Source organism: Rhincodon typus, chromosome 38 (genome assembly GCF_021869965.1).
Source record: "Rhincodon typus isolate 14 chromosome 38, sRhiTyp1.1, whole genome shotgun sequence".
Classification (NCBI taxonomy): domain Eukaryota; kingdom Metazoa; phylum Chordata; class Chondrichthyes; order Orectolobiformes; family Rhincodontidae; genus Rhincodon; species Rhincodon typus.
Window position 1 is genome coordinate 10,484,343 of NC_063369.1, and position 17,550 is coordinate 10,501,892.

Here is a 17,550-nt window from a genome sequence, read left to right on the forward strand (position 1 = left end):
AGTGGATCATCTTCAAAGTCTAAACCAGAAAGAAAATTACGAACAGAATCAACTTACCAACTTTCCAGGTGGACTCCTGTCATCAAAGATATCATGGAGGTACAGTGGTTGTAATTTGAATGTGTGGGTTTCTGATCTAGACAGGGAGCTGCTTGTCACTTTGACTGCTGCATATTCAGTGATCATAGGAGGTAAACTCTGTATCTCTCTCATTCCTAGCTGATTATCGTCAGGGTTTCTTAAGAGTGAGCTGTATTACTTTTGACAAGCAAACCTGAGATGGAGATTAGTATTGATTTGTATACAATAAAAATAGTGAATAAAAAGGTTCTTTGGCATATTGAAGTTGTAAAAATGCTTGATACCTAAAGTGATAGAGTTCATAATGTGTAAATGTTGCACATAATGGTTATGTATTCGACACCTCATCTGAGGTATTCATTCTTCTGTGCAAACTATCATTCATTAGTTTGCAATAGTATATATGCTTTATGTAAAACTTGTCCATCTTATAGGATGCTACAGAAGAAAAGCTTTGCAAAAAGCAGTGGCCATTTGTGTCGGACCCTGCCCCAAGTGCAGCAACTCAGACAGCCGTGAGGTATGTGATTGATAAGTTCCATGTTCTCCGTCTGCTGGGATTGAAAACTTTAGATAATTACGAAACTTCTTGCATCATTTGTAGGCAAGATAACTGGTCACTTTGTTCCTATACCAGTGCTGTGCAAAGATCCAAACATTTTCAGAAGAGAACAGAAATTATTACTGGGGCCATTTGCCGACCCTGGCAAATTGAGAATTTAAGTTTTTTTTTTTTTTTTTTTTTTTTTTTTTTTTTTAAAAAGTTCGTAGATTGTAAGAACTGGCACTAAAATGTGGCTTTGAAGGTGTCTGTAATAATCCAGCTACTTCACTGGTGTCCTTTAGCAGGACATCCCTGCTGCTCATTCCTGATCTGGTCCTTATGTCATTGGCACAAGACAATGTAGCACAGTATGTCATTGATTTTTACCCACCCTCTGAAGGCAGTAGCAAGCTATTCAGTTGCATCAAACCATTACTGAAGATGTTCAATAAATGGTTACTTTGCCAAAGTTGCCAGCCAGCCAGAGTGATGGTTTATTCATTGCTTTATGAAGAGGGTGTTTGCATCTCATTATCCCAATGCTGAGATTCTACAACCCTGTGACAGTCCTTTTTGTTAATAGCAAATGGGATAACATTAACAAACCTTGTCGCTTCCTCAAGTGCCCGCTTTGGTCATTGGCACAAGAACAAGACTCCAACAGAGTACAGAACTGGACCCCGGCTCATTGTTTTTGTTATTGGGGGTGTCTCCATGTCTGAGATGCGCAGTGCATATGAAGTAACAAAGGCTACTGACAGCAAATGGGAGGTGTTGATTGGTAAGTCCTGTCTTTGTTATTTTCTGTTAAACTTGTATCATCGTTGGTTCCCTTGCAAATGTGCATTGAGCCTCTGCATAAAATCTTCTGATTCCAAATTTATCTATCATACAACGTGTAAAACTGAATGAATATTGAAATTATTGGCTAGTGAAATTGGTGGTAGGCTGTGTGTTATGGCTCTAATTTATTTATAAATTACAGCAAACAGCATTGTTCAATTGCAGCAGGCTTATTCTTTTCTGAAAGTGCAGTGACTTGAGGTTAGTTCATTAATGACAATTGCATAAGTGAGATTAATTCTAGTTACTTGCAGTGCAGATTTAGACCTTCACCTAACTCCACAGACAGGAATTGGAATTGTTATATGGTGGCTACTTAAAATACCCTTCTCCTAAATCTGTTTTATTGCTTTAGTTCATTTTCCACTTGTGGGTGCCAACATGAAAGTTTTATATTGACAGAATTTAGAGTGTAGAGTAACTAGTGTGGGTTCTAGATGGTTTACATTTATCTAGAGAGAGAACTTGGAAGAACCTGCGAGATATTGGATTTTTGGATGTTAGAAGCATAATTTCTGATGATTGGGAGAGATATGTTTGACAATTGAGTCATTCAGAATGAGAAATGAAATTGGTCACTTCATGTTGGCCAAATGATAATCAAGTTGTGAAATAAATGGTTTGGGATTCTCATTCTAGTGAGTTCTGCAAATGGATCGAGAGTAATTGAATGCACTAAGAGCAAAAGTATTAAAGGACATAATACACATTTAACAGGGACATTCTCGTCCCTGAAGTAGAACTGCTTTCTGGGGGCATCTTCCTTTGTTTGAAAACTTTCTGTAGGAGAACTGAGAAGATGCTTCCATTAGCAGGAGAGACTAGGACCTGAGGGCATAGCCTTAGAGTAAAGGAAAGACCCTTTAGAATGGAGATGAGGAGAAACTTCTTCAGCCAGAGGATGGTGAATCTTTGGAATTCATTGCTACAGAAGGCTGTGAGGCCAAGTCATTGAGTATATTTACGAAAGGTTCTTGTTTGGTTATGGGGAGAAGGCGGGAGAATGGGGTTGAGAAACTTATCAGCCATGATTGAATGGCAGAGGAGACTTAATGGGCCGAATGGCCTAATTTCTGCTCCTGTTTCTTATGGTCTCTTCAGGAGGGTCAGGCTGTTTTTGCTTAAGATGTTCTATACTTTGACCAACACTAGAACGTGTCTGTCTTTTAACTCCTTCATAGGTTCTACTCACATCCTGACTCCTGAAAAATTCCTGGACAGCCTGAAGAGTTTAGACAAGCCTCTGGAGACTCAAAGCTGAAGCTCCTGTTGGAAGTTCCCAAACTTGGTCTTAACCTGTAATTTTCCCAACTGTGATTAAACCCACAAAAGTGAAATAGTGACTCTAAATCAACTGGTTGTATGTTAAGCTCACTGAATTAGGTGTAATTATTTATTTATCTTTAAATTTAAGTTTACAGTTATCCTTTATTAATTGTCAAGCAAGGGTGCATCAGTGATAATTTACTTGCCACTTAGTGAGTTAGACATTTTTTTCTTTCCTTCTCCAATCCAATTTTCTTCCATCGAAAATGCTTGCTCTTGGTGTGATTTGTAAACAGCTGTTAGCTCTTTGATACCTCAATCCTGTCCATCTGATGTGTGTTTAACAACAGAGATAATTTCTTTTATGTTTGTTGATATTCAGAGACACACAGTAGTTTCAGTCCTTTGTCAGTATTGAGTCATGTCAACCTGGGTGGCACATGGGAAGCCACGTGTGTTTGACCTTAACATTGGGCTCATTGTGTGGGGAGTGAGCTTTGCTTTACAAAGAGGAAATGACAAAGGTGAGAATATTTGGTTTTAATTAGAGATGGCACCTCACCCATTCCTGGTCTTTATGCCTCCAGGTTGTAATACCATTGTAGTTGACTGCCCTCATTATCAATAAAACCACCAGCTGCAGAAATTAAGCTTAAGATCGTCAAAAGCACCTTTGGCATAGATGAGGAGCTGAATCATTGGACATGGCGTGAGTTACAATGGTTACAAAGAGCTAGAGTACAATAAACAATTGAAGATTGAAAGATAAATTGCACTGATGCTACCAGTTAACTTTTGAAGTGCTTTGATTTTGAGCTCAACCAAAGTTGGTAAGTAACATTCCTCCCGGTGAGTTGTTCTATCTCTGTTAGAACAGAGGTTTAAAAAGCCTTTTCAGTTAATGTATAATCATATAGCCTGCCCCTCAACCAATGGATACCCCTGTATTGTTTTTACACTGTACATTTTAATGCACTTTGCATTGTTTGTAAACTGGAAGCAAGGACCAAATCATAAAGGATTGTATATTTGTGGTGTGGTGCATAATCTTTTACTTTATCTCTTTGCAATCTGAACTTTTGTTTTCAATTACTTAGATTTGATGGGTTGAGCTGAAGAAGGCCCTTCAGATCTATTTGATCTGACCCTTGCAGAATACCAATGCTAAGCCTTTCCATGATTTGTTTTTTGTAGGCACATGGACCTCTGTTTAATATTTACCAAATCACATTAAATAATGAAAAAGCGAATTTAGGACACAATTATGTATTAAGATCAAGTCTCAATGGGACGGACACTGAATTTGGCCATCGTAATCACTAAGCAGATGTTAATGTGAGGCCTAAAAACAATCGCAGTTTATAGGTAACGGTTTTCTTATCTGTAAAATTTTCAGTCATCAGTAATCCTCCTTACGTTGGAATATGGTAATTTACATGCATGTGGTGATGGCATGTCATTGCGTTCTCTCTGACATATTCAGAACATTTTAAGACTGTCCCTCCTCTTCCTTCTTCACTTCGCCCCCCCCCCCCCGCCCCAACCCCTACCAACTCACTCACTCTTTCTTTCTCTTCACCACCATCACCATCTTTCGACAGGTTCTCTCCATTTTCCTTTGCAGTGAGTAAGTCATCTGCTTGAACTAAATACAAGAAGATCAGAGAAACTTGTGTTTAAATTTTTCTGTTACCTGCGCTCTCTGGGTAGAGCCTGGCTTCTTTACCTTCTTATCCCCTCCCTGTTACTGTTGTCAAATTTGCGCTGTTGTATGTGGAATCATGGCATAAACTTGCATCCTCTGTCTGGATGGCACCATGCATTGCAACAACTGGCACAGCATAGTATCCCATCAATGTAAAACAAGAAATGTTGCATTAGTTTCTAGATCATATAACCTAGTAACGCTCACCTTTATATCCAAAGATGTTTTAAAAACATTTATATTTACAAGTAAACACTTATTACCTCAAGACAAATTATTAATGGAGAAAAAAAGAGGAATTTTTATTACTAGAACAAAGGCTTGCCTTTAGGGATTATGTTAATTTGAGTTAATTTGTTAGTAAACTCACTACAGATTACGGTGCCTGGAGACTTCATCTCCCCTATCCTTAATAGCATCCAGTTTTCTCTGAGATATATAGAAGTGTCTTATGTTCTTGATCAGCCATAGCATGCCCTGGTGTTGCACAAAATTGTTTACTTTTTGTCTGACACAAGATGACTCCTAACTGTGAAAAACTGCATTGCTTCACGCTGAAGGAGATGTTTTAACTGTTGCAGCAATAAAACTAATCTAGCAAAAGGTATTTTCAAGAACTCAGCATCCCAGGATTTTCACAGGAGAGACACGATGCTCTTTGGTCAAGGCTACATCCTCTGAGCGTCAGTGTAGATTTGCATGAGTTCACTTTTTTAAGCTTTATTGCACTAATTAAATGCAGCCTTTGCATAAGTTCCTATCACCAGTCTGTAAGGTTTTTAAACATTTTTCAATGCAGTAGATATTTGTAAATTTTGTTTAAATGAAGGCCATAAACATATTCATTAGTTCATGTTGAAATCTCTCTTTAAAAATCTTGCCTTGTAAATGGTTCAGATGGATCGTTCTAGTCTTGGTTATTATTATGTGACACAATCTTTGTTTAAAGTATGATTGAGAATATCTGTATGCTACATATCAATTGTTCATTGATCTATGCTTTGTACGTATTTTGTTAAAATGGACCTTTCAAACTACCTAACATGCCCTTGCCCTACCCCAATACCGGTTCTGAAAGGAATGTTGAACAGGATGACATATGCACTCTGGGTTCCTAAGTGCTCAGATTCAAGTAAAGGAAATCTCTGAATTGTGACTTATTTTAAGAAATTTTTTTTTTATACCTGGGGGTGTGTTAAGAAGCCAGTGATAAGCACCTGATGGTTTACGAACTATGCATATTTTGAGACATGCTTTAGCAGACCTGTCATGGTTGGACAAATGCGGGCAGTGTTGTCAGTGGTATCTGGCTGTCTACTACCCTCTTTCAGCCAAAAGGATGCTTTTCCACATTGGTGCTCCTGGTCTGAGGAGTGTGCTTAATGCATAGATATGCGAAAGTTGGTTCTGTAGAAAGAAAGGTTCTGTAGTGAGCTTTCTAGGTTTATCAGAGCCCCTCTGCACTTTGTCCAAAGTCAGTTTCACACGGGGCATATTCCATATGGTCCCATGTTCTGTAGTGGTAAGACCCTGCTGCAACTCCATCCATCCTTCCTTCCTTCTGCTATCCCAGGTGGCCATCTCTCACACCATTTGGCTCTAAAATTACATCCGGAATTCAATCCGTACTTCTTTGTCCCTGTGTTCCTGCAACCATTTTACATTGGTCTGTGTATATATGCAGTGCCACTGTGGCATTAACACCAGCCAGGATTTCTGTAAGTAAGTCTGACCTACCTTCGCCAGTTGGTCTGACCCCTTCTGAAGTAGCAGGGGGACATTTTAAGCATTCTGTCTTGTTGCAGACCAGTTCATCACAGACCTTGACTGGGTAGGGGGGCTAACTAACTGAATTCTCTGACATGTTTGAATCTTTTGTTTCCAGCATGTAATCTGCCTATATTTGATCATTTCAGTGTGTTGAATTTCATTGTGTCCATGATTTGTCTAGATGGCAAAAGTTGATGTAAATATTTCACCTTTAGTAGTTGGAACCAGTGTAACTTTTGTATGTATGTGCATTGAATAATTAAAGTCCTATAAACTCGCACAGTTCTATGTTTTTATCTCTAATTTATTTGATTCTATTTGCAGCGTGTTATGCATTTTTAGTTTGTTTAAATGCTACATTTATGTAGTGCTGCTGTCATCTTAGGATCTTTTACAGTATCACATATCTAACTGAAATACTGTAGTAATGTATGGAAATACAGTTCCAATCTGCCATAAAGTAGCAGTTAAGTGGCTAAATAATGTGATTCCCTTCCTTGGCCCCCCATTCCCAGCTTGAAAGGCCTCCTGAATGGGCTATTTCTCCCTAAAACTTATTGTTTCCTATCTCTACAGTTCTGTGTTCAATTGTTCAATCTTAAAGGTGTTTCAGAAAAAGCTCTATATGAGGCTGTTACTGAGGTTTGTTGACCTTGAACGAGGTGGTGAGCTTCAACTTGATCTATTGCAGTCCTTGTTGGTATTGGTATGCTCCTGATTTGGCGAGGGAGACCCTCGAAGGTGCCTTCCTAGGAGGCATTGTTGAACCTTTTATGAATAGCTATAGTGTACCTTTTGTAGATGGTGCATACTGCAACCAACTCCTCTGCATCTGTGGTGGACCATGTGAATGTTGCAGGTGGTGGATGGGTTACCAGTCAATAGGACTATTCTGTACTGGATGGTAACAAGCTGCTTGGTGTGGTGTTGGAGCTGCGCTCATCCAGACAAGCGGAGACGTTATATCCTGACTAGTACCTTGTAGATGAAGGAAAGGCTTTGGAAGTGAGAAGATGAATCACTCTTCACAGCCTGTGACCTACTTTTGTAGCCACAAATATTTACATGGGCTGCCAATGAAATGATGGTTAGAATCTTTGGTGAAGATGATTTTGGCATGTTACTTGTGTATTGTGAAAGTTAATTGCCCAAGCTCTGAATATTGTATAATTCTTCCTGCATGTGCGTGTTGACTATTTCGTTAAAGAACTGAACACTAATCATCAATATATATAATCCAGTTGTGAGCTTTTGATGGAGGGAAGGTCGTTGAAGAAACAGCCGAAGCTTGGATGTTACCCTGAGGAATTCCTGTAGTGCTGTTGCATCTTCTAATGAAAATTTCATTTTTCAATGGTACCAATAATGTAACAAGAGGCTTAAAACTATAGTGTTTGGTTTGTAGGACCATGTCTTATTTTGTTTCTAAAAACTGTGTGGACTGAGATGAGAAAGGGGTGTTTTCTTTTTTAAAAAAAAAAAAAAAAAAAAGTCTGAAATGCTGACTGAAGTTTTGGAAGCAACACATTCATGGCAGGTATTGTAAATAGCTGTCTGAACAACCTGTTAAGTGAAGGTTGTGGTTGTAGACTGTTTGGTGCGGAGGAGGGAGTGTGCATTTGCAGTTTGTGCTGGCAATGAGAAGTTGGTTGAGACCTGGTCACAAGTCCATAGACCAATGACCAATCTTGTTTGCCTGCCATCAACTGTGAGATTGGTTCTCTGGTTCTCTGGTAGTTGAATAGCTTGGAGTTGGGAGTAGTTACTGACCGAGAGGTTGAAGTGTTCAGTTCCTCCGCGGTCTACCTGTTCTCTACAATGGTGTCAAAGCTCATGGTAACCCTGAAGAAAACCAGTTTATCTTTCCTGCAAAAATTGTTGTGTGCTGAGCCTTTTAACTATTAAGTCAAGAGACTTTTTTGTATTGGAACCAACCGTCTTGTGTGTCTCAGCAACCAGTGGAAACATCTTGGAGAAAACAGACAACTGAAGTAACATGCTGGCCAGCAGAAGAGTAACAAAAATCATCTCAACAACAGAACCTAGGAATAAATTATGTGGAGGTGCCAGTGTTGAACTGGGATGGACAAAGTCAGAATCGCACAATTCCAGATTATAGTCCAACAGGTTTATTTGAAATCCCAAGCTTTTGACACGTAGCTGCTTTACCTGACTAAGGGGCTACGCTCAAAAAGCTTGTGATTTCAAATAAACCTATCGGACTATAACCTGGTGTCATGTGACTTCTGATCTAGAAACCAAGACTACTGAGCTGTCTTTACCCTCTATCCATAATCAATTTAATGCTGTGTGTGTAAGAGGGAGTTTATAAGGGGATTAGGGTTTTAACTAGTGTTGCATGCTGATGGTTTATGACTGTTTACCCGTAGCTACAGTACATCTACTTTGTAATAAACAGTTATTCTTGTTCAGTATAGAAACCTGGTCCGACCTGGGGCTGAAAACCTGGTGAATTGGGAAACTTTGTATACTTTTTGGAATCTTTAACTTTTGTGATGATTCCAAGAATAGAGGGCTCAATTTCTGGTTCGCTGACCCAGTCATGACAAGTTATTGAACTATGATTTCACCAGGTTGTTTGTTTTTTTTCTGTTCAATAAAAATCATTTTTATGTTTGTTTACAAGCTGGAAAACACCAGACAAAACTAGTGGACATGAAGTGTCCTGAAAATTAGGTGGGGAGGGAGAGAAATTGTCAGTGAGCCAGGTTTTGTGTAGTGTGCGTTGACTTGAGTGCTCCCTGCTTTTGGAATAGAATTATGGGCTCTTTCATATTATTAGATTAACATCCTGTTCAAAAAAAATCCCTCTGACAGTTCAGTGTTCGCTTACTAACACAGATTTTGTGCTCAAGTCTGAATGATCACTGTGTTACTAATGGAGCCATGGCAAACATCAATTTGACAAAGGCCTGTGTAAGAGATTATTGTGCAAGATTAAAGTGCATGGGATTGGTTGGGGGGGTGGTGGTGCGGGTGTATTGAGATGGATAGAAAATTGGTTGGCAGATAGGAAACAGTAGGAATTAATGTGTCCTTTTCAAATCGTCAAGCAATAATTAGTGGGGTGCCACAGGGATTGGTGCTGGGACCCCAGCTATTCACAACAAAAATTATTTGTATGTGGGAACAAAATGTGACATGTCAAAGTTTACAGATGATACCAATTTAGGTGGGAGGGTGAATTGTGACAAAGATACAGAGATCCTTCAGCATGATGTAGATGGGTTGGTTGAGTGGGCAAATCAATGACAGATGGAATATAATTTGGATAAATGTGAGATTATTCAGTTTGGAAGCAAAAACAAGAAGGCAGATTACTTCCTGAATGGCTGTAAATTGGGAGAGGGGAGTGTGCAGCAGGACCTGGGTGTCCTTGTGCACCAGTCGCTGAAGGTAAGCATGCAGGTGCAGCAGGCGGTAAAGAAGGCAAATGGTGTGTTGGCCTTCATTGCGAGAGGTTTCAAGTACAGGAGCAGGGATGTGTTGTTGCAGTTGTACAGGATCTTTAGTGAGGCCACACCTAGAATATTGTTTGCAGTTTTGGTCTCCTTTTCTGAGAAAGGATGTTCTTGCTTTCGAGGGAGTGCAGTGAAGGGTTACCAGCCTGATTCTGGGGATAGTGGTGGGACTGACACATGAGGAGAGATTGACTAGTTTGGGATTGTTTTCGCTGGAGTTCAGAAATGACTTGGGAGGTGGCGTGGTGGTGGTGGTATCTCATAGAGACTTATAAAATTCTAATAGGACTGGACAGGGTAGATGCAGGAAGGATGTTCCCGATGGTGGGTGTGTCCAGAACCAGGGGTCACAGCCTGAGGTTTCAGGGTAGACCATTTAGGACGGAGATGAGGAGACATTTCTTCACCCAAAGAGTGGTGAGCCTGTGGAATTCATTACCGCAGGAAGTAGTTGATGCCAAAACATTGAATGTATTCAAGATGCGAGTAGATATAGCACTTGGGACGAATGGAATCAAAGGTTATGGAGAGAAAGCAGGATTAGGCTATTGAGTTGGACAATCAGCTAGGATTGTGATGAATGGAGGAGCAGGTTTGAAGGGCCGAATGGCCGCCTCCTGCTCCCATCTTTTATGTTTCTATCATGCTTGTTCGATAAGGTCACAAATATAGAACATGGAACAGCACAGCAAGGGAATAGGCCCTTTGGCCCACGATGTTGTACATAACATGACGCCAAATTAAACTAATCCCTTCCACCTGCTCCTGGTCCATATCCCTCCATTCTCTGCATATTCATGTGCTTATCTGAAAATCTCTTTAATGCTCCTTTTGTATCTGCCTCCACCACCACCCTGGGCAGTGGGTTCCAGAATCTTACCACTCTGCTTTTTAAAAAGAAACTTGCCCCTCACATCTCCTTTGAACTTCCCGCTCTCACCTTAAATGCAAGCCCACTAGTATGAGACATTTGAACTCTTTGGGGGGTGTGATGGAGGGAGGAAGGATTGATAGTCAGAAATCTATCTATGCCTGTCATAATTTTATCAAGTTTTATCAAGTTCTATCAAGTCTCCCCTCAGCTTCTGCTGTTCCAGAGAAAACAACCCAAGTTATTCCAGCGACTCCTTAGTTCAAAATAGCCCTGTAATATGGAAGTGTTCATCTAGGAGCTCAGCTGAAGTTGGTTCCGATGTGGTATGGGAGTCACTGGAGTGTTTGGGCAGTCTGGATGAGTCTTGGGCAGTTTTATTTGGAGACTTGTCATGTCTGCTACTTGCAAAGCCATCAGTATCATCAGGAGCTTGCATGTAGTAGTAAGATGTGCTAAACCTTGCCTTGTTACCTAGAGATAAATCCTTGTTGTACTCCGACTTAGTCATGGCTCATTCTTCACCACTAAGTACTCGAAAGCCCCTAGACTAGGATAGGCAGGAGGATTGATTGCAGCATCCTACCTAAGGTACCCAGGCTTTGCTATCACTATTTATCATCAATATTATAACTTTACCGGCCCTTTGAAATTTCAATGGTGCAGTCCTTTTTGATTTTTAAACAAGGGATCAATCCTTTAAAGCTTAGCCTTGCCCTACAATCAAATTCCAAGCGCCGGGCACATTATGAGCGCTGTTCGATCACCCTTCTTGCCGAAAGCTATTGGTGCACAAAAGTAAGCAATAGACCAATTAAACAGCGAGAGAAAATAATTGCTGTGATTTTATTTCTAAAACAATCACTTTGTGCTGCAAAGGAAATTGGCGATGTCACAATAGGATAAGTAATTGCATTGAAATGCAATAAAGAAACCATTGGAGATGGGAGTTTTTAAAATGACTGTCCCTATACTTTTAATAGAAAAATGATGAAATTAGCTTATATTTATATATTTATTTGGAAGCTCTTAGACGCTTGGAGGTACCCTGGTAAGTACGGTTTCTGATTAATATTTAGAGTGTGTGTGTGTGTGGAGCAGAGATTAGTACAGTGGGACTGTTGTTCCCTGTTTTGTATCTCTGGTATTCTATTCTACAAGATACTGTTAAATATCCCTTCACATCATGTCCCTCTGTATAATCAAGGGAGATTAAGTAGGAACCCATAAAACATTCCAAAACCCATAAGGCATAAGAGTAGAAATAGGCAACTTGGATCATTAAGACTAAAAACAGAAGTCGCTGGAAAAGCCCAGCAGGTCTGGCTGCATCTGTGAAGAAAATATCAGTTAACGTTTCAGGTCTGGTAACCCTTCATCAGAACTGATGGTGGCTGGGAAAACGTCACTTTATATGCAGAAAATAGGGAAGGGAATGGGGTAGGGACTAAGCAATACGATAGAGCCTAAAGAGAAAGAAGAACAGTTGGACAGACAAAGGAGTTGACAATGACCAGGCTGGGAGGGTGAATAGTTGTTAATGGTGACTGTTAGTGACTAACAACAGGGGGTGTGTAATGGCAGGCTATGTGGTAACAAGGCATGGTGTGTGAGGTAGGGGGCTGGGACATGGGAGAGTTTAGGTCCTAAAATTATTGAACTCGATATTGGGTCCAGAGGGCTGCAGAGTTCCTAAGCAGAAAATGATGTGCTGTTCCTCCAGCTTGCGTTGAGCTTTGCTGGAAAACTGCAGCAAGCCAGAGACACAGATGTTGGGCAGGAAACAGGGTGGTGTGTTGAAGTGACAGGCAACTGGAAGCTCAGGGTCTTTTTTGCGAGCAGGACAAAGATATTCTGCGAAGCGGTCACCCAGTCTACACTTCGTTTCTCCAATGTAGAGGAGACCACATTGTGAGCAGCGAATGCAGTAGACTAGATTATGGGAAGTGCAGCTTCACCTGGAAGGTATATTTGGGCTCTTGGATACTGAGGTGGGAGGAAGTAAATCGACAGGTGGTACACCTACGGCAATTACAGGGGAACATGCCATAGGGCTGTGAGGTATGGGGAGGTGTTGGGGGTGAAGGGAGTATGGACCAGGGTGTCCCGGAGGAAACGGTCCCTACAGAAGGCAGACCAGGGAGGGGAGGGGAAGGGAATATATGTCCAGTGGTGGCATCTCACTGGAGATGGTGGAAATGGCATCTGATGATCTTCTGAATGTGGATGCTGGTGAGATGGTAGGTGAAGATAAGGGGGACCCTATCATTGCGGGAGGGAAGAGAAGGGGTGAGGGCGGAAGTGCGGGAGATGGGTCGGACCTGGTTGAGGGCCCTGTTGACAACGGAGCTGGGGAATCCTCGATTGAGGAAGAAGGTGGGTGTTTCAGAGGCTCCATTGTCGAAGTTGGCGTCATCTGAACATATGCAATGGAGACCGAGGAACTGGGAGAATGGGATGGGAGTCTTTACAGGAACCAGGGTGGGAGGATGTCCAGGTAGCTGTGGGAGTCAGTGGGTTTATAGTGTATATAAGTGGTCAGTCTAACCCCAGAAATGGAAACAGATGTCAAGGAAGGGAAGGGAAGGGAAGGGAGGAAGACTGAGTCATGGTAGGAAGAGATGTTTTCTGTGGGGCAGGAGCAGGCTGAAACAATGGATCTGCCTGGACAGTCCTGTGTATGTGTGGAAGAAGGTAGAAGCGAGCTGTGTGGGGCTGGGGTACTATAATTTTGGAGGCAGTGGGGGAAGATCGCTGGATGAAATGAGATCAGATACTGCTGTAGATACAATGGCCTGATGCATCATGGTGGGATTATGGTCCAGGGGAAGATAGGAGGAGGTGTCTGAGAGCTGGCGCTCAGCCTCTGCAATGTAGAGGTCAGTACTCCAGACTACAACAGCACCACTCTTATCGGCAGGTTTAATAACAAAATCAGGGTTAGATCAAAGCACGTGGAGTGTGGTCAGTTCGGAGGGAGATAAGTTGGATTGGGTGGAGGGGGTGGGCAGAGAAATTGAGGCAAATAATATCACATTGACAGTTCTCAATGAACAGATCAAGTGCAGTTAAAAGGCATAGGGAGTGTTGGAACTGGGCAAAAGGGTCGGTGGGCCAGGGAGAGGACTCTTGTCCAAAGAAATGGGCACAGAGGCAAAGACAGCAGAAGAGTTCGACATCATGGCATGCCTGAAATTTGTTAAGGTGGGGACACAGAGGAATAAAGCTGAGGCCTTTGCTGAGTACAGAACATTCAGCATCGGAGAGCGGGCGGTTAGGAGGGATGGTGAGTACCTGACAGGAGGTGGGGTTGGGTGAGGGGATGGAGTCAGAGGGAAGGGGAGGAGAGGAAGGTTCCCAAGGGCCATGGGTGTCTTTGAGTTGTTGCATCTTGTGGGCCTTGATGCCTGAAAGGAAAAGAAAAAGTTTCTTGTTAGCATGATGAATGAGCGGAGGATGAAGTGGAATTCCAGACTGATGCAGCCCTGAGCCAGTGTGTAGCGATGCTGTTGGAGAGAAAGGTGGAGCGTGTCTATGTGACACCACATGACACTGAGTGTGGATCTCAGGATGTGGCGAGAGCAGCTGTCCATGGAACACTGAACATCATGGAGTTATCTGTGATCCTGGGAGGATTCAAAACTTCTCTCCCCGGTCCAATCCCTGCCCACAAACATCCACGATTCCTCTGACACCCTATGCCAGTTCCAAGACTTCCAGTTTGCAGTTTGCAGTTTCCAGCCACCGCCTCTTTACCATGGGCATGCGATCCCTTTACATGTCCGTTCCCCACTAGGTGGGTCTTAGGACTCTCTGCTTCTTCCTGGACTAAAGACCTGAACCATCCCCACCCACCACCACTGTCCTCCGCTTGGCCGTGCTTGTCCACACCTTCAACAACTTCTCTTTCAACTCCTCTCACTTTCTTCAGGTAAGAGAGGTGCCCGTGGGTACCTGCATGGGCCCCAGTTATGCCTGTCTCTTCATGGGGTACATGGAGCATTCCTTGCTCCAGTCCTATTCTGGCCCCCACCCACAACTCTTTCTCCAATATATTGATGATGTCATCAGTGCTACCTCCCTCTCTCGTTCAGAATTGGAACAGTTCATCAATTTTCGCTTCCAATTTCTATCCTGCCTTCACTTTCACCTAGTTTATCTCTGACTCATCCCTTCCCTTCCTCGACTGGCTTCTATCCACTATAAACCAACAGCTACCTGGACTAGACATCCTCCCACCCTGCTTCCAGTAAAGATTCAATCCCATTCTCCCAGTTCCTCTGTCTCTGTCGCATGTGTTCAGATGACGCCAACTTTGACAAGGGAGCCTCCGAAATGTCTGACTTCTTCCTCAACTGAGGATTCCCCAGTTCCATTGTTGACAGGACCCTCAACTGGGTCTGATCCATCTCCCGCACTTCTATCCTCACCCCCTCTCTTTCCTCCCACAACAACGATAGGGTTCCCCCTTGTCCTTACCTACCATCCCATCCACATCCAGAAGATCATCAAGTGCCATTTCCGCCACTTCCAGCAAGAAGCCACCACCAGACACATGTTCCCCTCCCCTCCCTTGTCCGCCTTCCACAGGGACCGTTCCCTCTGGGACACCCTAGTCCACACTTCATTCTCCCCCAATACCCCTCCACACAGCCCCACAGCACCTTCCCCTGGAACTGGCGAAGGTGCAACACCTGCCCATTTACCTCCTCGCTCCCCAGTATCCAAGGGCCCAAATGTACCTTCCAGGTGAAGCAACACTTCACCTGCACTTCCCAGAATCTAGTCTACTGCGTTCACTGCTCACAATGTGGTCTCCTCTACATTGGGGAAACGAAGCGTAGACTGGGTGACCGCTTCACACAATATCTATGTTCTGCCCACAAAAAAGACCCTGAGCTACCTGTTGCCTGCCACTTCAACACACCACCCTGTTCCCTGGCCAACATTTCTGTCCCAGGCCTGCTGCAGTGTTCCAGTGAAGCTCAGCGCAAGTTGGAAGAACAACACCTCATTTTTTGCTTGGGGACCCCGCAGCCCTCGGGACTCTATTGAACTCAATAATTTTAGGGCCTAAACTCTCCCATGTCCCAGCCCCCTACCCCACACACCAGGCCTTGTTACCACACAGCCTGCCATTACACACCCCCTGGTGTTAGTCACTAACAGTCCCCAACAACAACTACTCACCCTCCTAGCCTGATCATCATTATCAACTCCTTTGTCTGTGCAACTGCTCTTCTCTCTCTCTAGGCTCTATCTTATCGTTTACTCCCTACCCCAACCCCCTCCCTATTTTCTGCACATAAACTGAGGTTTTCCCAGCCACCATCAGTTCTGAGGAAGGGCCACCGGACCCGAAACGTTAACTCTGTTTTTTCTTTACAGATGTTGCCAGACCCGCTGAGCTTTTCCAGCAAATTCTGTTTTTTGTTCTTGACTTACAGCATCCATAGTTCTTTCGGTTTTTATGGACCATTAGGAAATCTATCTGTCTCAGCACTGAACGGTCTTAATTACACAGTGCCAAAAGCCCTCTGCCTTAAAGAGTTCCACCGATTCACATTCCTCAAAAAAAATTCTCCATTTCTGTCTCAGGTAGGCAACTCCTTACTCTGAGATTAGTCCTCTAGTTCCAGACTCACAAGGCGAAACAACCTTCCACCATCTGCCCTATCAAGTCCCCTGAGAATCTTGTCTGTTTCAGTATGGGCATCACTCATTCTCCTAAACTCTGAGTACAAGCCCAACTTACTCAATCTTTCCTCGTAAGAAAAGTTCTTCAAACCTGGGATCAGCCTAGTGAGCCTTCTCTGAGCTACTTCCAATGCCAGTGTAACTCTCCTTTGATGAGGAGACTAACACTGTTCACAGTATTCCAGCTGTGGTCTGATGGGTACCTTGTACAGTTTTAGCAAGACATTTGTTCCCTTTGAAATAAAGGCCAACATTCTATTTGCTTTTCTATTATCTGCTGAATTTGGGTGCTTATTTTTCCCCGTGCACTGTGACCCCTAACTTCCCTCTGTACGGCAGCTTTCTGCAGTCTTTCCCAATTTAAATAATATTCAGCTTTCCTATTCTTCCTGCCAAAGTCCACAACCTCACGTTTTCCCATAATCTATTCCATCTGCAAAGATTGTGCCCTCTCAACTCTGCAGACTCCTTGCGTCATTTTTACCATATGCCTTCCCACCCATTTTTGTCATCCTCAAACTTGGCAACACTGCGTTAATACGGCCACAGAGCTTTGTAAGATTGAAACATTTGGTGCATTGACTCTAATGCATTTATCTGCTCATTACCCAGGTTTTGCTGTGAAATTTTGAAAGATTTGTTTTATGTGAAGAAATTGTTTCTGTCAGGGTGTTTAGCACGCTTTCTTTGAGTATAGGAGTTGAGACGTCATGTTGAGGTTGTACAGGACATTGGTGAGGCCTCTTCTGGAATATTGTGTGCAGTTCTGGTTGTAGGAAGGATATTATTAAGCTGGACCAGGCTCTCAAGAGACTTACCAGGATGTTGGCGGGTATGGAAGGTTTGAGTTATAAAGAGAGGTTGGATAGGCTGGGACTTTTTCACTGGAGCATAGGAGGTTGAGGTGTCCTGATACAGGTTTATAAAATCATGAGTGGTATACATAAGGTAAATGGCAGATGTCTTTTCCCTAGGGTGGGGGAGTTCAAAACTAGGGGGCATATTTTTAAAGGGAGAGGAGAGAGATTTTAAAAAAGACACGAGGGACAAATATTTTATACAGTGCGGTTTGCGCGTGGAATGAACTGCCAGAGAAAATGCTGGATGTGGGCACATTTGCAACGTCTAAAAGACATTTAGAACAGTACATGAACCGAAAAGGTTTGGAGGGATATGCCCCAGGAGCAGGCAGGTAGGACTAGTCTAAGAGATAGTAGGAACTGCAGATGCTGGAGAATCCGAGACAATAAGGTGCAGGGCTGGATGAACACAGCAGGCCAAGCAGCATCAT

At 42.8% G+C, this 17,550-nt stretch overlaps 2 protein-coding genes across 3 annotated transcripts in view; both read left to right on the plus strand.

Annotated features, from left to right (window-relative positions):
• Positions 1–6,491, plus strand: part of stxbp2 (syntaxin binding protein 2) — a 50,964-nt gene extending 44,473 nt beyond the window's left edge. For both annotated transcript variants that reach the window (XM_020511647.2, XM_048617931.1), the window contains 4 exons: positions 1–99; positions 516–601; positions 1,249–1,406; positions 2,650–6,491. In XM_020511647.2, coding sequence (XP_020367236.1) covers positions 1–99; positions 516–601; positions 1,249–1,406; positions 2,650–2,729 — 423 coding nt within the window. In that variant the 3' untranslated portion in view covers positions 2,730–6,491. The remainder of the gene's footprint in view (positions 100–515; positions 602–1,248; positions 1,407–2,649) is intronic.
• Positions 6,492–17,356: 10,865 nt separating this feature from the next.
• Positions 17,357–17,550, plus strand: part of LOC125487223 (serine protease 52-like) — a 9,599-nt gene continuing 9,405 nt past the window's right edge. Inside the window, exon 1 of the mRNA XM_048617816.1 lies at positions 17,357–17,420. Within this exon, the coding sequence (XP_048473773.1) occupies positions 17,357–17,420 (64 nt within the window). The remainder of the gene's footprint in view (positions 17,421–17,550) is intronic.